At 45.3% G+C, this 23,842-nt stretch overlaps 2 protein-coding genes across 6 annotated transcripts in view; one reads left to right on the plus strand and one right to left on the minus strand.

The window, feature by feature from the left end:
* The first annotated feature begins 1,783 nt into the window (after nt 1-1,783).
* Nucleotides 1,784-9,224, plus strand: soul5l (heme-binding protein soul5, like). 3 transcript variants are annotated; one of them, XR_003444399.2, is made up of 9 exons: nt 1,784-1,934; nt 3,240-3,299; nt 3,383-3,467; nt 4,247-4,367; nt 4,526-4,668; nt 4,966-5,129; nt 6,167-6,591; nt 6,933-7,643; nt 8,805-9,224. XR_003444399.2 is itself a non-coding variant. In XM_027170844.2 (8 exons), coding segments are annotated over exons 1-7 (996 nt in total). In that variant the 5' UTR covers nt 1,784-1,932; the 3' UTR covers nt 6,588-6,591; nt 8,802-9,224. The 3 variants fall into 3 exon arrangements, 2 of the variants coding, with proteins under 2 accessions (XP_027026645.2, XP_027026646.2); XM_027170844.2 differs by lacking the exon at nt 6,933-7,643 and having other exon boundaries at nt 8,802-9,224; XM_027170845.2 differs by lacking the exon at nt 6,933-7,643.
* A 2,268-nt stretch (nt 9,225-11,492) lies between these two features.
* Nucleotides 11,493-23,842, minus strand: part of LOC113658472 (calmodulin-regulated spectrin-associated protein 3) — a 19,016-nt gene continuing 6,666 nt past the window's right edge. For 2 of the 3 annotated variants that reach the window (XM_027170963.2, XM_027170961.2), the window contains 14 exons: nt 22,791-22,929; nt 22,386-22,525; nt 22,203-22,296; nt 21,160-21,205; nt 21,005-21,075; nt 20,865-20,895; nt 19,125-20,731; nt 18,826-19,028; nt 18,473-18,591; nt 18,110-18,396; nt 17,438-17,495; nt 17,244-17,353; nt 13,215-13,333; nt 11,493-12,129 (listed from right to left, as the gene is read on the minus strand). In XM_027170963.2, the coding sequence (XP_027026764.1) occupies nt 11,827-12,129; nt 13,215-13,333; nt 17,244-17,353; nt 17,438-17,495; nt 18,110-18,396; nt 18,473-18,591; nt 18,826-19,028; nt 19,125-20,731; nt 20,865-20,895; nt 21,005-21,075; nt 21,160-21,205; nt 22,203-22,296; nt 22,386-22,525; nt 22,791-22,929 (3,327 nt within the window). In that variant the 3' untranslated portion in view covers nt 11,493-11,826. The remainder of the gene's footprint in view (nt 12,130-13,214; nt 13,334-17,243; nt 17,354-17,437; nt 17,496-18,109; nt 18,397-18,472; nt 18,592-18,825; nt 19,029-19,124; nt 20,732-20,864; nt 20,896-21,004; nt 21,076-21,159; nt 21,206-22,202; nt 22,297-22,385; nt 22,526-22,790; nt 22,930-23,842) is intronic. The other variant, XM_027170962.2, reaches the window with a different exon arrangement.

Here is a 23,842-nt window from a genome sequence, read left to right on the forward strand (position 1 = left end):
TCCTGTGTCTTGTTTCACTAGATTTGCCAGCCCTTGTACCTCCTGTCCCTGTTTACAGGCTCAGAGCACCTCCAGCACCACCCTGGCCGCCAACTCCGTTTTGGTCCCTGGCTCGACCTGCGGCACTACCCTCGTCTCCGGCCTTGATCTGGTCGCCGGCTCCGCCCTGGAGTCCTGCTATGCCGGCTCCGCCCTGGAGTCCTGCTATGCCGGCTCCGCCCTGGAGTCCTGCTATGCCGGCTCCGCCCTGGAGTCCTGCTATGCCGGCTCCGCCCTGGAGTCCTGCTATGCCGGCTCCGCCCTGGCCTCCTGCTATGCCGGCTCCGCCCTGGCCTCCTGCTATGCCGGCTCCGCCCTGGCCTCTTGCTCTGCCGGCGCCGCCCTGGCCTCCTGCTCTGCCGGCGCCGCCCTGGCCTCCTGCTCTGCTGGCTCCGCCCTGGCCTCCTGTTTTCCTGGGCCGCCCTGGCCACCGGCTCTGTCGGTGCCACCCTGGCCACCGGCTCGGCCAGCTCTGCTCCGCCCTCCTGGACGGGTTTCGGTGGCCTTGGAAGTGTCTGGAAGCCGCTCTTAGGGGGGGTTCTGTAATAAGTCTGTCCGTGTTTTTGCCCTGTTTCTGTCTGCTGTCTTGTCCTGCTGTTAATTGTTGGCCCCGCCCACTCATTTGTTACCATGGACACTACTTGCACTCAATCTCTTCCCAGGTGTTTTGTCTTTGTCTCTGATTGTCTCTGCTTTCTGATTGGTTCCTGTTTATTACATTTACTTTGTTTGTTCACTTCCCTGGTGTTGGTCGTTGTTGGTATGTGGTGTGTTCATGTTCATGTTCTTGTTTCCTGTTTTGTTCCGTGTTCTGCCTTGTGTTGTCTGCCTGTTCATTTGTGTTTTGGATTAAAACTTGAAACTGCATTTGGATCCTCACTCGCCTTTGTCTCACCGTGTCTCATCGTGACACACAGGATCTGACTGCTTAAGGTCCTTCTACGAGATTTCTGTTGGATTAAAGCATAAAACATTTTCTTTTCCTCTATAATCGGTGTTTAGTACACAGACTTGGTGCTGGAGGGCACGCTGGCTTAGTGGTTGGCACATTCGCCTCACACCTCCAGGGTTGGGGGTTCAATTCCCGCCTCCGCCTTGTGTGTGTGGAGTTTGCATGTTCTCCCCGTGCCTCGGGGGTTTCCTCCGGGTACTCCGGTTTCCTCCCCCGGTCCAAAGACATGCATGGTAGGTTGATTGGCATCTCTGGAAAATTGTCTGTAGTGTGTGAGTGAATGAGTGTGTGTGTGTGCCCTGTGATGGGTTGGCACTCCGTCCAGGGTGTATCCTGCCTCGATGCCCGATGATGCCTGAGATCGGCACAGGCTCCCCGTGACCCGAGAAGTTCGGATAAGCGGTAGATAATGAATGAGAGAGTGAGACTTGGTGCTTGTGCTCGTTGTCTTGGTGAATGATACATTTTCTCTTGAGATTCAGTTCATGGTCAGATGTTCTGATATTTATATTTAGAGATCACTGGAATAATCTGATGTCACTGTTCCATCGATAATGGCAAGCTCCTGGCCTAGATGCAGCGACACAGACCATGATGTTTTGGTCACATTTATGTACAAATGTAGAAATTTCTAAAAGGTTCACAAACTTTTAAGCGACACTGTAGATGTTGTGAATGTATTTAATTTATAAGAATGTCATTGTGGTGTGTGGGTGTGTCCTTAAATACTTATCTTTTACTCAGGTCTCAGGTCTCTCTCTGTCACACACACACACACACACACACACACACACACACACACACACACACACACACACACACGTCCTCGTGAGCGCGCAGATGCAGTGCGCGTGAGAGCGCAAGTCTCTTAGCTCTTACAGCAGACTCGAACTGAACGTAGCTCAGTCACCTTCATCTTCATCACCACTGAACCTGTCAGCATGTGAGTATCCATCTTTATTCATGTATTTCTTTATAAACCTGGGCTTTGTGTACTGTTGTCTACATATAATATTATATTATTATACATGTGTGTATGTGTTAATTATTACAGTGTTAACTCTATAAACTAACATTAAAGTCAACACATACTGACAGTTTAACTTAAACTCCAAGCTTTTAATATTGATATATCACTAATCCTGTGTAGAGATATAAGTACTACAGAGAGAGAGGGAGAAAGAGAGAGGGGGGCACAGAGACAGAACGAGAGACAGAGAGAGGGAAAGATAGAGGAGGGAGAGAGGGAGAAGAGAAAGAGAGAGAGAGAGCGAGAGAGAGAGGAGTTTCTAAAATTAGCCTCTGTCTGCATCCTGCACTGCAGCACAAATCACAGATCACCCACTGGCTCTGTGCCAACACTCTGCTGCATCGACTCTATTCAGCGGAAATTAGATCACGTCCCTGACGTCACAGACTCATCTGCGTATAGATTATTATAATGGATTAGAAAATGTCTTACATAAAAATGGTTTTGTTATAAAGAGTGAAAAAATAATTTCCCATTACTGTAAATATCTCTAAGAAGGGAGTCTGAAGTGTACAGCTGTGTGTGTGTGTGTGTGTGTGTGTGTGTGTGTGTGTGTGTGTGTGTGTGTGTGTGTGTGTGTGTGTGTGTGTGTGTGTGTGTGTGTGTGTGTGTGTGTGTGAGCAGCACAGTGAGGACCAGTGTTTGTGATGTGAGCAGGAGCACTGTATGGACTGCAGTCCGTAGCATCCGCAAAAAGTTTTTAGACTTCATCGGGCACTTTTTTTAAATCTCTAAAGGTGTCTAACAGTCTCTTAATTACACAACGAAAGTCTGCTAACTGTCACTGCTGAAGGAGCGCCGTGAACCACCGTTAAGTAAAGTAACATAATGTAATGTCTCTAAAACTCATTGTAATTCGACTCATTATTGTTTGGGTGAAATGATGTTAAAATAGTGTTAATTTAACATTTGTACTTTTTGCTATATACAGTATGAGCTCAGCTGACGATGTCACAAAATCATTACCATGACATGTTAATTATATTACGTACGTTATTTAATATTAAATGTTAATAATTAAATTGACTTTGCTAATGGAGGAGACAAATTCTGAAGCTTAGAGACTTGATTCCCTGGGAAGATGCTAAATGACCTCAAAATACTGAGCTCTGTAATGATGCAGTGCTTTTTTTGCTAACTCACTCTCTCTCTCTCTCTCTCTCTCTCTCTCTCTCTCTCTCTCTCTCTCTCTCTCTCTCTCACTCTCTCTCTTCTCAGGTTACTTCTCCGCTGTATTGTGTATTTAACTCTGCTGCTGGTGGCTGAGAGTGGAGTGGGGTAAAGGGGTCTGCTTTACATGTTTTCTCCAGTAGTCTATGTGTGTTCATGCTAAACGTGTGTGTGTGTGTGTGTGTTCCCAGCTCGAGTAATTCCACAAGCAGTTACTGCACCGAGTCTAAGGAGTGCCTGCAGTTTGAGTTGGTGTGCCAGACAGACGAGTATGAAGTAAAGATTATCTGTTTCTCCTTTTTTATGACACTATGTAGAGTTTTCTGTCTACTGTAGTTATCAATTCAGGTCATTACTGTTACTTTATAGAGGCTTTTCGTAAAGCCTCAGCATACGTACCAAGGAGACAAGTTGTGTGACGGTTCGTTGACAATGAGACACTTTGTTGACACTTTACAAGTCTGTATAAGATTCATCACTCCTGCAGATGGCACTGATTACATTTTACGATAACTTCCACAATAAAAGACTGAAGTATCACAAAAAAAAATTTTTTTATCTTGGAATGAATTTGAATTTTTAAAATGTGAAATTTCAAACTGCATTTGGTAAAAATAAAGTGTCTAAGTCAAGTCAAGAAGTCAAGAAGCTTTTTATTGTCATTTCAACCATATATAGCTGTTGCAGTACACAGTGAAATGAGACAACGTTTCTCCAGGATCAAGGTGCTACATAAAACAAAGACAGGGCTAAGGACATGTAAGTAGTCTTAGCCACATAAAGTGCAACTGTGCAACCTGGTGCAAACAGTGCAGGACAAGACAAGCAAGACAGTGCAGGACAAAAGACAGTGCAGGACAAAAAACAGTGCAGACATTAAGTTACAAGACAATACAAAAAGTACAAAAAATGCAATACACAAAAGACAATAAACAGTAACAGAAACAGCGCCGACCGACCAGTGTAAATACTGAATGTTCAAACAGTATTTTTGTGTGTGTGTGTACTGTATGTGTGTGTATTTTTGTGTGTGTGTGTACTGTATGTGTGTGTAGGTGCGACACTACTCTTCTACTCGGTGGGTGTCCACTGACGCTGAAGCTTATCTCATGGGCGTTGGAGCAGCCATGGCCTTCAGACGTCTCTATCAGTACATCACTGGAACCAACCAAGCAGGTGTGTGTGTGTGTGTGTGTGTGTGCGTGCCTGTGTGTGTTTGGTAGACACTGAGCTACAGGCATCATCTTACTTCATTTGTTAAAGTATCTGGTGTGTGTGTGTGTGTGTGTGTGTGTGTGTGTGTGTGTGTGTGTGTGTGTGTGTGTGTGTAACAAGTATTCAGATGGAGATGACCGCTCCAGTTTTAGTTGAAGTACCAGAAGAGACCCACACATGGGAGCCAGCACTCTACACACTGAACTTCCTGCTCCCTTCAGTCTTTCAGAGTGAACGTCCTCCTGACCCGATCGATGACAAGGTCAGAACTGTGACTGACACATAACCTGACCAATGACAAGGTCTGAATCCTGACACACGTAAAATGACCAAGCAAATGAAAAGTTTAACTAATCAGACAGGATGAAGAACATTATTCTGTTCACTCACTATTCTCTTTATCATCAACTCAATAATATTAAAGTTTAAATTTATTGATATTCTTTATACACTTGGTAATAATCATGAATATTCATAGAATCATTTCTGTGTGTGTGTGTGTGTGTGTGTGTGTGTGTGTGTGTGTGTGTGTGTGTGTGTGTGTGTGTGTGTGTATTAGCTGTATTTTACAGAGATGCCTGAGATGAATGTGTACGTGAGGAGTTATGGTGGATGGATGCTCTCGGTCTCATCTCGACTCCACACACACCTGCTAACCAAAGAGCTGCAGAGAGTCAACGCTAACTACAACCACACACACCACTATGCTGTGGGCTATGACAGGTACACATTATAACAATATTATAACTATACACACTATAACTATACACACTATAACTATGTTATAACTATACACACTATAACTATATTATAACTATACACACTATAACTATACACACTATAGCTATATTATAACTATACACACTATAACCATATTATAACTATACACACTATAACTATACACACTATAACTATACACACTATAACCATATTATAACTATACACACTATAACCATATTATAACTATACACACTATAACTATATTATAACTATACGCACTATAACTATACTATAACTATTCACACTACAACTATACTATAACTATACACACTATAGCTATATTATAACTATACCCACTATAATCATATTATAACTATACACACTATAACTATATTATAACTATACACACTATAACTATATTATAACTATACACACTATAACCATATTATAACTACACGCACTATAACTATACACACTATAACTATATTATAAATATACACACTATAACTATACTATAACTATACACACTATAACTATACACACTATAACCATATTATAACTATACACACTATAACTATACACACTATAACTATATTATAACTATACACACTATAACTATACTATAACTATACACACTATAACTAAACTATAACTATATTATAATTATACACACTATAACCATACACACTATAACCATATTATAACTATACACACTATAATTATACACACTATAACTATACACACTATAACCATATTATAACTATACACACTATAACCATACTATAACTATACACACTATAACCATATTATAACTATACACACTCTAACCATATTATAACTATACACACTATAACTATAACTATAGCAGGCGGGTGTCCATGGACTGGAGGCCTGGTCTCTGCAGCAAGCCGAGGTTGTGAAGCCTTTCAAAAAACATCATTGCACGATTTCTGTATTGTATTATATAACTAAATAGCTTTGTGTGTGTGTGTGTGTGTGTGTGTGTGTGTGTGTGTGTGTGTGTGTGTGTGTGTGTGTAGTCCTCTGAAACTCTTTCACAGACATAATGAGGTGTGGTACCTGGTGAACGGCGAGCCAGTGTGTAATGGAACGATGCAGAACACCACCGATATCACCGCTACTGCTAACACTACTATCACCGCTAATGCTAGCACTGCTAATTCTTCTACTACTGCTAGCACTGCTAATTCTTCTACTACTGCTAGCAATGCTAGTTCTTCTACTACTGCTAGCAATGCTAATACTTCTGCTACTGCTAGCAATGCTAATTCTTCTACTACTGCTAGCACTGCTAATTCTTCTACTACTGCTAGCACTGCTAATTCTTCTACTACTGCTAGCACTGCTAATTCTTCTACTACTGATAGCACTGCTAATTCTTCTACTACTGATAGCACTGCTAATTCTTCTGTGGCAACTGATCCTACTGCTACTGAATAACCAGGTAAAACTCCGACATAACACATAACACACACTATAGTCTATTGTCTTTACTGCTGTGTTCCAGTTTACCCACTGATACTTTTCACTGACATGTACTACAGTATATACTTTTGAGTTGTAGGAAAAAAGTAAACTGGGACATATCAGATAACAGATAGGGTTTTTGTTCCCTAGTTACTGTCACTGTTACTGGAAACAATATTCTTGTATCATTTCAGCTTTTCTTTATTCACAATTTTTTATTGACTGTAATTTCATTAAGTTTACCTTGATTTATTGTTCCACATTTACACATCTCTAAACTTTACTGGCTTTACAAAAATCCCTCCTCTCTCACACAAGGACTTGTGGGTGATCGTGTCTATGGAACCCAAAAATCTACAGGAAATAACAGACCATCCAGGTACCTCTGGGATCCATTGAGACAATTTCCATTGTCTCAAAGCAGCTTTACAGAATTATAGAAACAGAAGAGAGTTGGGCTACTGATCGGAAGGTCATGGGTCCGAACCCCAGGTCCACCAAGCTGCCACTGCTGGGCCCCTGGGCAAGACCCTTAACCCTCAATTGCTCAGTTGTAAGTCACTCTGGATAAGGGTGTCTGCTAAATGCCATAAATGTAAATGTATCCCTACTGATCAAGCCGAGGCGACGGCGGCAAGGAGATGATATGAGGAAGAAACCTTGAGAGGAACCAGGCTCAGAAGGGAATCCCATCCTCATTTGGGTGACACTGGACAAGAACTAATGTCAATGTAAATAATGTCCTTTCTACAACAGTTTATCATAGTGCAAACGAGAGCTCCTGAGGAACTGAGTTCAGCACAGACCCAATAATAATTCCTTCCTGTCAAAGTCTTCATATGATTGCTGATAAAGTCCAGACCATACAGCTGACTGACACAACATTAGTTCAAGACATGACAGTCTCCAGGTGGCTCCATTCACAACAATCCCATGAGACTCTGGCTGACCATGAAGATCAATCCCTGGCAGGGTAACCACCAGGAGACGAGACCAGGGGTAGAACATCAGGATTGACAAAGTAGCTCCGTAAGAAGAAACGATCATATAGTCGACTTCTATGTGATATTTTGTCTGTTTTGTGTGTGTTCTGGTTGATGTTGATGTCACGCTGACTTATAGTGCTTAGGTGCTTATATTACATGCAAATATATGACACATGAACACACCCTCAGAGATAGAACACTGGACTTGGGGTCCTTTAGGACAGTGGTCCCCAACTCCCGGGCCGTGGACCGGTACCGGTCCGTGGACCAAATGGTACTGGGTTGCCATTTTATTTACTGTGGTGTATTTCTCTCGGGTTTGTGCGACTTTCCATGGAGGAGAGGTTAACTAGGAGCTGAGAGACGTCACCTAAAGCCGCACCAATACCGCGCATGCGCAAAATATCATGATATCTGGCCGGGTTTAGGTGACGTCTGGACCTGAGCGGCTGCAAGCGGCAGTGGTGTTGTAGCTTTGGTGGAGAGAGAAGGAGTGTATCGCTCTTCTCTCTGTTCACCGGTACTTTGTCATGTTTAACAGTGCTTGGTGTACGTATATATTGTGTTTGCTCAAATTTAACCCACAAATTAGCAAAAATGAGCACGAAACAGACGTCGTTAGAAAGTTAGAAACTCTGCCGGTGTTCTGGATTAAAGTCATGGCGGAATACCCTGAGATTGTCACCACAGCACTTACATCCCTATCGCCATTTCCGACATGCTATCTGTGTGAAGCGGGGTTTTCTGCAGTGACGTCAACCGAAACAAAACAACGGAATAAAGTGGACATAAGCAACACACTTCGGGTGTCATTGTCTCCTATTACCCCAGATGGAACCGTCTCGTTGTAAAGAAACAAGCTCAGGGTTCTCATTGATTTAGCGTTGTAGTGAGTTAAAAAGGCATGTTTAAATACAATTAAATTAAAATTATTAATTTTAATTCAATTGTATATGCCCCACCCCCCACCCCCAGCGGGCTGCGATAAATTATCAAACATTGACCGGTCCGCTGCGAAAAAAAGGTTGGGGACCATTGATTTAGGAGATCTAAACAGAAAATACAAAAACAGAAACGAAAAAATGTAACTATTGCTGTTACACAGATGGCACTAAGATATATAACTCCTGAACAGTCATGCTGTCATTTTTTACACATAAACTCTGCATTTTCTGTTGTGTTTCTCTCTTATTCTTCTCAGCAGGCTCCAGTGAAATCGGCTTTGAAATTCTGCATGTCTTCAGAAGATGAACGATGTGACCAAACTGGGACCTCCGTAAGCCGACTCGGTTCCCAGATCCATCTCTAAATATTGCCAAGAATCTTTTCTCCATCATCCAGGAAACAGGGTGAAAAAGTCCTCAGCTTTAGTTTATCTTGGTTAAACGTCAGTATAAAAAGGGTTCCTTGTGCATTCTTTGGGTGACTCTGTTTGCTAAGGGATGTCCTTGAGTTTATTACATTTTAATTTGCTGCTTCAGGAATCAGGATTGATGTCATCATATCAGAAGCTGCTGACATTTTCCATCTGATGTAATTGTGATATAATGCCACAGATCTCCATGCTGCGTTCTCTAATAAAACAACATCATATCTGTAATAAAACAATATCATAACCTTCAAACCCCTTGTTTTTATATTGGTCTCAAGCTGAGTTTCTGATTCTAATCAGTTACTTCATATTGACCCAAATGATCCTTTACAGTATTTTATTCATTCATTCATTCATTTTCTACCGCTTATCCGAACTTCTCGGGTCACGGGGAGCCTGTGCCTATCTCAGGCGTCATCGGGCATCGAGGCAGGATACACCCTGGACGGAGTGCCAACCCATCACAGGGCACACACACACTCTCATTCACTCACACACACACACTACGGACAATTTTCCAGAGATGCCAATCAACCTACCATGCATGTCTTTGGACCGGTGGAGGAAACCAGAGTACCCGGAGGAAACCCCCGAGGCACGGGGAGAACATGCAAACTCCACACACACAAGGTGGAGGTGGGAATCGAACCACCAACCCTGGAGGTGTGAGGCGAACATGCTAACCACTAAGCCACCGTGCCCTACAGTATTTGACTATATTTTAAATCACATGTCATCCTCTTCCAGTCACATGAGCACTGCTCATATAGACAGTGATTACAGCTGGGTCTCCTTTGGTAGGAGTTTAAAAGAAGAATACTGTCCTTGTGATTTCACCGATTCAAGACATTTTCAAAGATTTTTTTGAAAGTTCAAAGTTTAAAAACAGCAAAATCAAGCAACAATTAAAAGCATCTCCTGGAGGGACTGACGTATATGATAATTACACGGTAAATATACTCTAATGTGTTACTGCGTTCTGCTTGATGTCATGATGAAGTCTCCAGTACAGACCTCCAAAGCTAACACATAAACAGTTTGTATTGCAGTAAAGGTAGTAGGGTTAAACACGAGGGATCAGATGTTCTGAGAAATTCCTCTATGTCAGTCCATGACAAAGTGAAATGATTCGATTTATTTGATGTTTACAGTCATGAAACTGGAACATCGTACAATTTCCAATCTCACAACACCAGACACAATCGCTAAAATATACTTTAGCATGTAAAGTAGCTACTGAACACATATTTACAAAGCTGAACTTTATAGCAATGGCATGAAAAATATTTCAGTCTGTTAAATTCCTTCCGGAAATCAGACTCTTTTTAAGTTATCCCAACTTCCAACTCCCAAACATCTACAACATACTAAAGCACATCTTTCTCACATGTATACCATGAAACCTGAAGAATATGGAGTTCTAGCAAACAAAATGGATGATCTTTAGAAGTGGTGTTGATGTCATGTCATGTCCATAGCTGGCTCTTACTTTCTAATTCTAGACCAAGTTTCCAAATCTTTTCACAACCCTTACCCCATGCTTTATGTTTCATATCTTGAGGTTCTTAAGGTTCTCTTCTGTCCCTGGGGAGATCCTCAAGCAGTGTTTCTTAAAAATACTACAAACTAAACTTTTGATGGTAAAAAAAAAGTTCCCGCAAGTTCATCAGAGCATAAACAAACAAACAAAAAAAACACATTATATTACTCAGACTCTAGAGTTTAAACTCTTGCGGTCTAACCAGGAGTTGTAAAAATGTACAAATACAAACATTTACAAAAAACATAAAACATTTTAAAGTCAGACATCAGATCAGGTTCTGTAATGTGGATAATCATGAACATGTGAGGAATCTGATATTGTGCATCAGATACAAGCCTCTACAAGCCAATCACCATGCGATCTTTGTCTTAACGTCATAATTATCGATGATTATATAACTTTTTAATTGGCACAGAAGTCCTTGAGTCTCTCTCGTCTATTCAACAGCTGGATTTAAGGCCAAATGTTAGAGTTAGGAAAGAATTAGCAGCAAAGTTTTTTGTTTTTATCAGACAGAAATCGGTGTCTCCAAAAAGTCTGAACTAGTGTGGCTCTTTCTAAGTACTCATGTGGTATGACTCGTGCTTTGTTCCTACCATTTACATGCAGTTAGGGAAGAAATACCATAACAATTTGTCTATTCAGAAGGCGAAAAAATGGGTTTTAACATACAGTAATTTTTTTTCCCCCTCACTTTATGGTTTGGATGTTCAGGCAACTCTTCACCCAAACATTCATCCATTCATTAATTTTCTACCGCTTATCCGAACTTCTCGGGTCGCGGGGAGCCTGTGCCTATCTCAGGCGTCATCGGGCATCGAGGCAGGATACACCCTGGACGGAGTGCCAACCCATCTCAGGGCACACACACACACTCTCATTCACTCACACACACTCACACACTACGGACAATTTTCCAGAGATGCCAATCAACCTACCATGCATGTCTTTGGACCGGGGGAGGAAACCGGAGTACCCAGAGGAAACCCCCGAGGCACGGGGAGAACATGCAAACTCCACACACACAACACGGAGGTGGAAACGAACCCCCAACCCTGGAGGTGTGAGGTAAACATGCTAACCACTAAGCCACTGTGCCCCCTCACCCAAACATGTTAGAAGATAAAACCTCCAGCAACCAGAATTCTGTTTTTTTGGTTTTTTTTTTGCAACTGTTCATGGTTGTTCATGGTTAAGATGCTAAAATTTTGGGATAAATTGTCCCACAGATTGGTATTCCATAAACCATATACAGTCCAGGAACGGGAACCTCAAGACTAAGCAGTCGCCTGTTTTAAAGGCATCATCTACCTATTTAGGAGTGGCTGTTTTTTTAGGTGTGCTTTGTTTCTTGCTTTGCCATAACTGAGCAGAAATAGTGAAGGCGTCCACACTCATGCTGACGGTGCGAGATGGCAGCGTGCTGAACTGCTTCCTGTCCGAGTTGTACTTGTAAATGGCCTCCACCGAAGAGCAGGGAATCGTCCGAGGGCCGACACCACACAGCCTCTGCATCTCACCTGACTGGCCATCCAACGTATAGATAGCACGGAACTGACAGTTAGAATCACGAAGGAGGATGAGGAAGTGGTTGGCTGAGCTTTTCTCCATTTCCTAGGAAAATTAGGCAGGTTCGGCAAGGACAAAAATAGGTAAATAAATATGTCAATGCTTCTGATGTGTCCTAGTTGTAATTAGCATATTAATCACTGAAAATGTGGTTTAGGCTTCAACAGTCATTATTTTCAGCCTTTAAAATAGCACTTGATCCAGCACATCCGATTATTTTTATTGTTTTGAGTTACGTGTGCACGAGAAATGTGTAATGCGTGAAATGTGGTTATTGTATTTCTGCTTTTAATTAACTATTTTTATTTGTCTAGCCCAGGGGTCACCGACCCGCGGCTCGTTCATCCCTCTGCTGCGGCTCCCTGTAGATTTGGAAAATAAATATTTCATTTAAATTTATTTTATTTTAGTTAGTTAGTTTTTAAAAAATAATAATTCTAAGATTATGATGCTCTTGTAACATTAAAATAAACCGTGTTTAATTTGTTTGTCGCTCAAAATATGCGTCATAACTGCCGACTTGTGGAATCCGACACAGAAACCGACGCGTTTTTGGTTTGCTGCAGCCGGAAAGTTAAAATGTTGATGATGTCATGAATACGAAGACGACTCGATTAGATGCTGAACATTTTATTTGAAAGAAACCTTCGACCCAGCGTCTTTTTTCTTAAGGTTAGTTCAAACTGTTCAAAATATTTTTGTTTGCCTGCAGAAATAAAATGTCGTTTACTCTGTAGCAGTTCATTGATGTCATAAATACAACATTACAGTTTTTTCTACACTTTACATAAAGGTAAAAAACGATATATGCAGCGTTCTCTTCATTTTAGATGTCAAAAGCGTTTTGTGGCTCCCTGTGTTTTTTTTTTCTGTGGGAAACGGGTCCTAATGGCTCTCTGGGTGTTTAAGGATGCCGACCCCTGGTTTAATCCAAACCTATGTTAATTTTCAGAATCTATTTTAAATCTGTAAAATAAAATATTAAAGGTAATAATTGAAAAAAAAATTTGTATTAAAAGTCAGAATCAAGCATAACACCATGTGATAACTGGTGGTTGGTGACAATGGTAGAGTTTATATAGAAAATGAATGCTAATTATCCGCTGACACACTGGATGTTCATGCCGTACCTCAACAATCTTGTTCTTCTGACTCTCGTTGACCTTTCCTGCAAGGCAGCAGCGTGACAGAGCATTGTGGATGATGAACTTGTTGGATTTTAAACTTGGCTCTTTGAACAATTTGGGTCCTGAAGGAATACAAATACAAAAATGAAGCTTTTAGTAAATTGTACGTGTAATGCAAGTAAGAAGAAACGGCCCATGGATTCCGAGCAAAGGCCCTCAGCTTTGAGCTGTGTGTTAGAAATGGAAAATTAATAAATGTAGATGGCACCACAGAACCATCCCCTTTTTTCTTGCTATTTTATCAGGTCCATCCATCCATCCATCGATCCATTTTCTACCGCTTATCCGGGGCCGGGTCGTGGGGGCAGCAGTCTAAGCAGGGATGCCCAGACTTCCCTCTCCCCAGACACTTCCTCCAGCTCTTCCGGGGGAATACCGAGGCGTTCCCAGGCCAGCCGAGAGACATAGTCCCTCCAGCGTGTCCTAGGTCTTCCCCGGGGCCTCCTCCCGGTTGGACATGCCCGGAACACCTCCCCAGGGAGGCGTCCAGGAGGCATCCGAAACAGATGCCCGATCCACCTCAGCTGACCCCTCTTAATGTGGAGGAGCAGCGGCTCTACTCTGAGCTCCTCCCGAGTGACTGAGCTCCTCACCCTATCTCTAAGGGTGCGCCCAGCCACCCTGCGGAGGAAACTCATTTCGGCCGCCTGTATTCCGGGATCCTGTCCTTTCGGTCATGACCCAAAGCTCATGGCCATAGGTGAGGGTAGGAACGTAGATCGACTGGTAAATAGAGAGCTTCGCCTTGCGGCTCAGCTCTTTCTTCACCACAACAGATCGGTATATCGACCGCATCACTGCAGAAGATACACCGATCCGCCTGTCGATCTCCCGCTCCATCCTTCCCTCACTCGTGAACAGGACCCCAAGATACTTAAACCCCTCCACTTGAGGCAGGAACTCTCCACCAACCTGAAGAGGGCAAGCCACCATTTTCCGGCTGAGAACCATGGCCTCGGACTTGGAGGTGCTGATTCTCATCCCCGCTGCTTCACACTCGGCTGCAAACCGTCCCAGTGCATGCTGAAGGTCCTGATTTGAAGAAGCCAACAGGACAACATCATCTGCAAAAAGCAGAGACGAAATCCTGTGGTCCCCAAACCTGACTCACTCCAGCCCTCGACTGCGCCTAGAAATCCTGTCCATATAAATAATGAACAGGACCGGTGACAAAGGGCAGCCCTGCCGGAGTCCAACATGCACCGGGAACAAGTCTGACTTACACCCGGTAATGCGAACCAAACTCCTGCTCCGGTCATATAGGGACCGGACAGCCCTTAACAGAGGGCCCCGAACCCCATACTCCCAGAGCACCCCCCACAGGTCATCACGAGGGACACAGTCAAATGCCTTCTCCAGATCCACAAAACACATGTGGACTGGTTGGGCAAACTCCCATGAACCCTCCAGCAACCTGGTGAGGGTATAGAGATGGTCCAGTGTTCCACGACCAGGACGAAACCCGCATTGTTCCTCCTGAATCCAAGGTTCGACTATCGGCTGAATTCTCCTCTCCAGTACCCTGGCATAGACTTTTTCCGGGGAGGCTGAGGAGTGTGATCCCCCTATAATTGGAACACACCCTCCGGTCCCCCTTCTTAAACAGAGGGACAACCACCCCAGTCTGCCAGTCCAGAGGCACTGTCCCCAACCGCCACGCGATGTTGCAGTGGCGTGTCAGCCAAGACAGCCCCACAACATCCAGAGACTTAAGGTACTCAGGGCAGATCTCATCCACCCCCGGTGCCTTGCCACTGAGGAGCTTCTCAACTACCTCAGTGACCTCAGCTTGGGGGATCGACGAGTCCACAACCGAGCCCTCCACCTCTGCTTCCTCAATGGAAGACATGTTGGTGGGGTTGAGGAGATCCTCGAAGTACTCCTTCCACCGTCCGAGGATGTCACCAGTCGAAGTCAGCAGATTCCCACTCCCACTGTAAACAGAGTGAGCAGAGCACTGCTTCCCCCTCCTGAGACGCCGGACGGTTTGCCAGAATTTCTTCGAGGCCAACCGATAGTCCTTCTCCATGGCCTCACCGAACTCCTCCCAGACCCGAGTTTTTGCCTCTGCAACCACCCGGGCTGAAGCTCGCTTGGCCCTCCGGTAACTATCAGCTGCCTCCGGAGTCCCCCGAGCCAACCAGGCTCGATAGGACTCCTTCTTCAGCTTGACGGCATCCCTTACTTCCTGGGTCCACCACCGGGTTCGGGGATTGCCACCACGACAGGCACCGGAGACCTTACGGCCACAGCTCTGTGCAGCTGCATCAAAAATGGAGGTGGAGAACATGGTCCACTCGGACTCAATGTCTCCAACCTCCCTCGGGATCTGGCTGAAGCTCTGCCGGAGGTGAGAGTTGAAGATCTCTCTGACAGGAGACTCTGCCAAACGTTCCCAACGGACCCTCACAGTACGTTTGGGTCTGCCAACTCTGTTCAACTTCCTCCCCTGCCATCGGACCCAACTCACCACCAGGTGGTGATCAGTTGACAGCTCCGCCCCGCTCTTTACCCGAGTGTCCAAGACATATGGCCGGAGGTCAGATGAAACAACCACAAAGTCGATCATCGACTTCCGACCTAGGGTGTCCTGGTGCCATGTGTACTGATGGACACCCTTATGCTTGAACATGGTGTTTGTTATGGACAAACTGTGACTAGCACAGAAGTCCAATAACAGAACACCACTCGGGTTCAGTTCGGGGAGGCCGTTCCTCCCAATCACGCCCCTCCAAGTGTCACTGTCATTGCCCACGTGAACGTTGAAGTCCCCCAGTAGAACGACGGAGCCCCAGTCGGGGCACTTTCTAGCACCCCTCCCAGAGACGCCAAGAAGGTCGGGTACTCTACGCTGCCATTTGGCCCATAAGCACAAATAACAGTGAGAGACCTCTCCCCGACCCGAAGGCACAGGGAAACGACCCTCTCGTTCACCGGGGTGAACTCCAACACATGGCTGCTGAGCTGGGGGGCTATGAGCAAGCCCACACCAGCCCGCCGCCTCTCACCACGGGCAAGTCCAGAGTAGTAGAGAGTCCAGCCTCTCTCGAGGAGTTGGGTTCCAGAGCCCAAGCTGTGCGTGGAGGCGAGCCCAACTATCTCTAGTTGGTATCTCTCAACCTCCCGCACCAGCTCAGGCTCCTTCCCCCCCAGTGAGGTGACATTCCATGTCCCTAGAGTCAGATTCCGTCCGGAGATTGGGTCGCCGAGGCTCCCGCCTTCGACTGCAACCCAATCCACATTGCACCAGCCCCTTAAGGTTTCTCCTGCAGGTGGTGGGCCCACAGGAGATCGGCCCCCACGTCGCTCCTTCGGGCTGAGCCCGGCCGGGCCCCGTGGGGTAAGACCCGGCCACCAGGCGCTCGCTTGCGAGCCCCAACCCCGGGCCTGGCTCCAGGGTGGGGCCCCGGTTGCGCCATACCGGGCGACGTCACGGACCTTGTTATAAATTTCTTCATAAGGGTTTTTGAACCGCTCTTTGTCTGGTCTGTCACCTAGGACCTGTTTGCCTTGGGAGACTCTACCAGGGGCAGAAAGCCCCAGACAACATAGCTCCTGGGATCATTCAGGCACGCAAACCCCTCCACCACAATAAGGTGGCGGTTCAAGGAGGGGATAAGGTGGCGGTTCAAGGAGGGGAATATTGGTAATTTAGTAATGTAGGTGTAAACTTGCTGACTGCAGCTCATCTCTGGCTTCAGTTCTTCCATTCATAAAAGGCAAAGGAGCACTGTGGTGGAAGAACTGAAGCCATGTCTTTGGACCGGGGAGAAAACCGGAGTACAGGGAGGAAACCCCCAAGGCACAGGGAGAACATGCAAACTCCACACACACAAGGCGGAGGAGGGAATCGAACCCCCAACCCTGGAGGTGTGAGGCGAACGTGCTAACCACTAAGCCACCGTTACCCCCCCCCCCACCGCTTTAGAACAAAATTCTACAAATATATATGTCGCTAATCCCATTCCTCACCAGTATATTCTGCTGGAGAAGAACCATTGCAGCCATTTTCCCAGTCCTTCTCTCCATTCTGATTGGATAGAAGTCCAGGTGACATCAATTTAGAGGTGGAGTCAGAGGTGCTGGTTAAAACAAAAAAGAAAGACGCTTTGAAAGAGATAGAACATGGATAAGGCAGATTATACGTCAGAGGAGGAGCATGGTACCTGGTGGCTTTGTCTGGAGGCAGGGGTCCATTGGGCTGGACAAGGTTCTGCTGTTCGACTGCAGAGCAAAGAAACAACAAGAGTAGAACATGAAGTATGTCAGTTCAAATGTAGCAGTCGGGTTCTTCAGTGTTCTTTGGATGAATGCAGCTTTCAAAAAAAAAAAAGGTTCTGAACAGCAGCTCTCTGTTTGTGAACCCTTAACCATTATCCTAGAATCAGTTGAGTGCTAGATTAGATCTTACTGAGGATGGCTACTACACTAGCTGCCCAAATTGTCCACAGAAAATTACTAAATCTGGTGCAGATAATAAAAAATGTCCACGGAACTATGACCCAGAAGCTAAAATGAAATAAAAAATAAAATTCAGAACACTCTCCATTTTCTAAACATGAAATCTGGGGAGGTGTTCCGGGCATGTCCAACCGAGAGGAGGCCCCGGGGAAGACCTAGGACACCCTGGAGGGACTATGTCTTTCGGCTGGCCTGGGAACACCTCGGTATTCCCCCAGAAGAGCTGGAGGAAGTGTCTGGGGAGAGGGAAGTCTGGGTGTCCCTGCTTAGACTGCTGCCCCCGCGACCCGGCCCCGGATAAGCAGTAGAAAATGGATGGATGGATAGATGGATGGATGGATGGACGGATGGATGGAAATTTGTGTATGTGTGTGTGCCTTTTTTCTCCTTGCGTGGTGAGTGTGTGTGTTTCTTGTTGCTGCGTTGTGCCGGTTTCTGCTTCAGCGCCCTCTCCAGATCAGCCATTATCTTCAGCTGGTGTCTTCGCTCATACTCTGCCTTTGTGAACCCCCCACGCCTTTGTGGTGTCCCGGGGGGTGTGGCCTGAGGTGTCCTAGGGGTGTTTGCAGTCTGGGGTGGCAGTGGAGGAGGATATGTGGTGGGCAGAGACTGGGAAAGGGATGGAGTCACATACTGGAGCAGACTGTCTGTAGAAGACAGATGGCTGCAGGACAAAGAGGAGAGATTTAGAGAGTGTGTAGTGTTTGGAATGTGTGTGTGTGTATTTGTGTGTGTCTCACCTCGGGTTCTCCTGCTCCTGTCTCTCTCTCCGTTTCTTTATTTCTTCTGCCCGTCTTTGCTGTCGCTCTAGTAACAAAGCTCTCTTAAGTGCCATCTCCTCCTCTGACAAACCTTCCTCCTACACACACACACACACACACACACACACACACACACACAAGTCAAAATTGATTTGCTTCATTTTTTTAATTTATTATTTTAGTCATTATTTCTATGCATTATTATGAAGTAATTTTTATCATCTCTCTAGAGTTCTAGTGTACACTCAATCTTTCTTTCTTTCTTTCTTTCTTTCTTTCTTTCTTTCTTTTTCTTACTTTCTTTCCCATATCCTATGTTGTGCACTAAGTACCTTAAAGTAGAAGCTGACCCCTGCTCTGCTCTCTGTCTCCGTGTGGTCACTCATAGAGTCAGAGGAGAAGATGTCAAGCTGCTCCTGATCTGTCTCTCCCTCCTCCTGCCTCAGTGAGGCGCTGACAAGCACATCGCTGAGAAATGAGCACTCAGAGGGTGCTCCAGAGCTACTGCCAGCACAAACACTCGCAGCACATTCCACTGGAGGATGAGGGTTAAAAGTTACTGATTGAGCTTGCATTAGCAAACATTTTTTTTAAAACATACAATTGCGTAGTTACAGGTGTATATACTTACCAGCAGGGGGTGGTGCAGGGTCAGTGGGCTCCAGTTCCAGACTGAAAATTGGAGTGTGCTCGTCGCTGGAAGCAGATTCAGACTCTGCACTCTCTTGGGCTGATTGCTGTTGGGGTTGACTTTCAGGCTCCTGGGGTGTTCGTGGACCTCCGATTCGAAGGGTGGAGTTGGTCTGCACCTGACATTGACTGGGAGAAACACGTCGAAGGTGGGGTAGTGTGTCAACATTCTGGAGAGGTGAGAGGACACGGGTGAGGGGCTGGAAACCAAGGTCACTGGGACGGCTGGGGTGCTGTCGTTTGGGGCTCTTAGGAGGAGGGGAGTTGTTATAAAGCTTACGAGTGGAGTTTTTGGATGTTTTAGGTGATTTAAGGTCACTTTGACGTGATGGTGACCCTGAGGGTGAAAGGTCACGGGTGGATTCACGTGAGAGACGAGGGGGTGTGGCTGCGATTTTTGGACTTGCTGGTATGACCCATGCTTTGCTTGGAGATGGGATTGTTTTAAGTGGCAGGGTTTTGGATGATGAAGATGCTGATGTTTTCTTTCCCATAAGCTTCTGTTGCTGTTCTGTGAGACGCTGCATATCCTTCTGTAGTGCTTGCAAGGCAGAGGTTAGCTTGGACACTGCCTCGTTGTATTCAACCAGTGGTGGCTCTTTCTCAGGCACCTTCTCCGGCTCCAATGAGAATGTCACCTGCTTCTCCAGTTTGGGTGGCAGTTTGACATTTTGTTCTCTGTCCCTCTCTTCTATTTCCTCGTCTTTTTTCTTGTCTTTCTTTCTCTTGTCTTCCTCTTTCTCCTTATCTTCCTCTTTTTGAAGCGCTTCCTCCATTTTATTAAGTCTTTCATCTAGACTAAGTGAATCTGCCTCTTCTTTGACTCCATTTCCTCCTTCCCCTTGTTGCCGTTGCAGTTGTAGGAAGGCGCTCTTGCCGAGTCTCTGTCTGTGCTTTGTAAAGATTGCCTCTATCCGTCTCTTCTGTGATTCAATGGCTTTGCGTTTTTCCTCCAATTGTGCCCCTAGCTCCTCAGCCTCCGCTGTGCCAACAGGGCTCATCATCCCTGGGCTTGAAGGTTCCTCTGAGCCCAGGACCCTAGAAGCCCCCGGAGACTCTGGAAGCCTTTTCCTACGCTCAGCGAAACTTGTCATTTGGCCTCCTGTTGGTCCATTGGTGGGTGTTCCAAGGTCTTCTGGCATGTCAGAATCTTTGGAACAACCTGTTGGCCTTCTGTCACTAATTCCTTCCCCACTGATTGGTCTGTACATCATCCCAGAACGGCACGGGGCAGAGCTGCTCAGTCTGGTCTCATCCTTATCATGGGAGTGGAGGAAGAAACCAGCTGGTGCCCCCTCTGGACGCTGACGTGGTTCATTCCGCACTGTGTGAATGACTTGCAGTGCCTCCTCAATAGCAGGCAACTCCCCCAGCGGAGCCTGACCTATCAGCTTACTCAGATCTTCAGGAGGTGAGTACAAAGCAGGGTTTGTTGCCATGGTGAGGCTGTCAGTGCTAACTGACCGGAACAGAGGATTGCCCATTACGACATCCACATCACTGTCCAGAGGAAAAGGAATGCTAAAAGCCACAGCAGAGAAAGGACGACTAATAGATAGAGATAGAGGTAGAGAGAAGCATAGAATGAACATTTTGAAAACTTGTCCTGACACATTAATGTATGATCTCCATAAACTCAAACCAGATAAGCATATTTTGCAAGCCAATTTTACTGTCATACCTGATCTGTTTTTTACCCCAGCCTCGGCCATCTGTATGCACCACACAAAAACAAAAATAATCATCAAGAACTATTCAAGCATCCAGAGCCACATGGGCTACAAATATCTTTACCTTAACATGCAAAAACCTACATCTCACCTGTTCCACCATTAGAAGAAACTGGGGATGTCAATGATAAGAGGGGTTGCTTAAGCAGGAACTGTGATCCACTGGCAAAAGGCAACAAGTCCCATATTATGAAATATATACATTTGATGGCAGTTCATATGATGGCAGATAATTTTAAGAGTTACCTATTGCCATTGATAGGGCTGGTGCAGTCCTTTAAATCAGAGGCATCTAGAGAACAAAAGAAAGTGCAAAGGATTTGAGGGTGTGGGAATATTTATTTGCTCAGTTTGGGTTAGGATTGGCTTTTGGCCATAATTATGTTTAAGAGATCATAATCAAGAGCTCCAGGGAGAGTGGTGGCTCTGTGGCTAAGGGAGAGTCCAGGGCAATTGGTGGCTCTGTGGCTAAGGGAGAGTCCAGGGAGAGTGGTGGCTCTGTGGCTAAGGGAGAGTCCAGGGAGAGTGGTGGCTCTGTGGCTAAGGGAGAGTCCAGGGCGAGTGGTAGCTCTGTGGCTAAGGGAGAGTCCAGGGAGAGTGGTGGCTCTGTGGCTAAGGGAGAGTCCAGAGAGAGTGGTGGCTCTGTGGCTAAGGGAGAGTCCAGGGAGAGTGGTGGCTCTGTGGCTAAGGGAGAGTCCAGGGCGAGTGGTGGCTCTGTGGCTAAGGGAGAGTCCAGGGAGAGTGGTGGCTCTGTGGCTAAGGGAGAGTCCAGGGAGAGTGGTGGCTCTGTGGCTAAGGGAGAGTCCAGGGCGAGTGGTGGCTCTGTGGGTAAGGGAGAGTCCAGGGAGAGTGGTGGCTCTGTGGCTAAGGATTACCATCCAACTGGTTTTGAATGACCACTATTCACCTGAAAGGTGTGGGGCTTTTTAATTCATTGGAACTTTTTGTCCTCATCTGTTGGTCAGCCTGCAAATACCTTATGAACCTACTAGAACGGGGGCATAGAATATCGCCACATATGCATTACAGCACAGTGGAATTCTGTTCTTCACATACCCCAACTGAGGAGGTTGGGGTCAGAGTGCAGGGGCAGCTATGATACAGTGCCCCTGGAGCAGGGAGGGCCTTGCTCAAGGGCCCAGCAGTGGCAGCTTGGCTGTGCTGGGCCTTGAACCCCGATCAACAACCCAGAGCCTTAACCAGTTGAGCCACCACTGCCCCCACAGTGAGATGTAAATGTAAATGTAAATGTAATCTTTAAAAATATAATAAATTAATCATGTATGTACCTGTCAGGTCCAAGCTGTGCACTGGCTTGACTATATCAGGTTTTTGCACTTCAAACACAGCAAGGAGCTCAGCCAAGAAGCACATGATGTTCACCTAGGTGTCAAACATAATCTCAATCAAGAAATAAATCAGAAATGCGATAGGCAGGCCATTTTGTAGAATTTAGAGTTCTCGTGTCTCACCCATAATATGGGCGGGGCATACAGTAGGTCCTCAAAACCTAGTGGGCAGCAGCCTTGCAGGTGGTCATTGCAAAACTCTCTAATCAACTGCAGATTATATAAGCTGTCTGCTACTGACATGGTGTCCTTCAGACAAACTTCTACAAAGAAAAAATGTTAATTAAACACTTGATTATACCAATAAATCTCTCATGAAGTGTATAATTCCCATTTCTCATGTGTGGTCACATACTGACATAAATTATGGACTTAAGTCTCCAACACTCAGTATTATGGGTCCTGGGATGCGCACAGGAGAGTCCTTATGATTATACAAGTGCTGAGTGGCCATTAGATTTAGTGTACAGTGACTCTGTGGTATGGTATAAAGATGATTTAGCTGATTTAGAGTTACTCAACACTTACCTTCTAGGGGCAAAATCTGGGGGCAGTAGAAGTGTACGGTAGCAGCGATGGCACAGCCGTTGGACAGATCTTGCACTCCAGACACGACTGAAAAGGTGGGAGTCTGTTTAGATCGCACCTTGTCCTTTCTGTAGCGGATCTGGGTTTGGGGTGGAGAAAGAGAGACGGACAGAAACAAAAACAATATTTTTTTTGGATAAGGGGTTTATTGGGGTTCTAAACCAGGTGTCACCTGAGTAAATCAGCTCAGCCGGGGCAGAAGGAGGTTCCTCAAGATATAAAAATCCCTCAACTAAATGTTTAATCTTAAAGAACTTTTAGTGTTCTTATGTCAGACCAGTCAGATCTTTTCCTTCAGATAACATCTTTTATGGTAGTTTTTTTGAATGAATCTAGCTTTTAGGACCAACAGGAGTCAACTGGACCTGTTCAGAAGGAACGACTGTCCAGTTACACAGAGCAATTGGAATCGCTCCTGTAATGGAGACTTTACATTATTTTTTAGCACAAGCTTCTGTAAATTGAAGCGTTTTCCCCTTAAACACACTCAAACATATGAGACGTTTATATACAGAATAATTAACACACTTATAGATCACATGTCAAAGCAAAACAGCACAATCTCTGAAGTCAGCCTACAGGGGGCGTTTTTACACACACACACACACACACACACACACACACACACACAAACACACACACACACACACACACTCACACACACACACACACACACACACACACACACACACACACACACACACACACACACACAGAGATCACAGCAGCAGACAGCACCACACTACAGGGATACAGAAGTTACAATGCGTGTAAAATTTATGTGTGATGTGTAAATGAATTACTGTGAAGCAGAAGCTCAGTCAGGTTCAGTGACCAAGCCATGAAAACACAGGCAAAGGGAATGACACTGAGTGAGTTCTAGTGATAAGCACATTGTAAACAAGTCATTAGTTTTAAATGATGCCTTTAAGTAAATGAGTCATTTTAAACAAGTCATTGTTTGTATCAAGTGACTCACTGAAACAAGCACA

Source organism: Tachysurus fulvidraco, chromosome 18 (assembly GCF_022655615.1).
Source record: "Tachysurus fulvidraco isolate hzauxx_2018 chromosome 18, HZAU_PFXX_2.0, whole genome shotgun sequence".
Taxonomy (NCBI): Eukaryota; Metazoa; Chordata; class Actinopteri; order Siluriformes; family Bagridae; genus Tachysurus; species Tachysurus fulvidraco.

Bases quoted from the DNA above. Each gene is read 5' to 3' on its own strand.
- soul5l (XM_027170844.2), top strand. The intron at 4,368-4,525 runs GTGTGTGTGTGT...TGTGTGTAACAA, and splicing joins CACTGGAACCAACCAAGCAG to GTATTCAGATGGAGATGACC. The intron at 4,669-4,965 runs GTCAGAACTGTG...TGTGTGTATTAG, and splicing joins CTGACCCGATCGATGACAAG to CTGTATTTTACAGAGATGCC.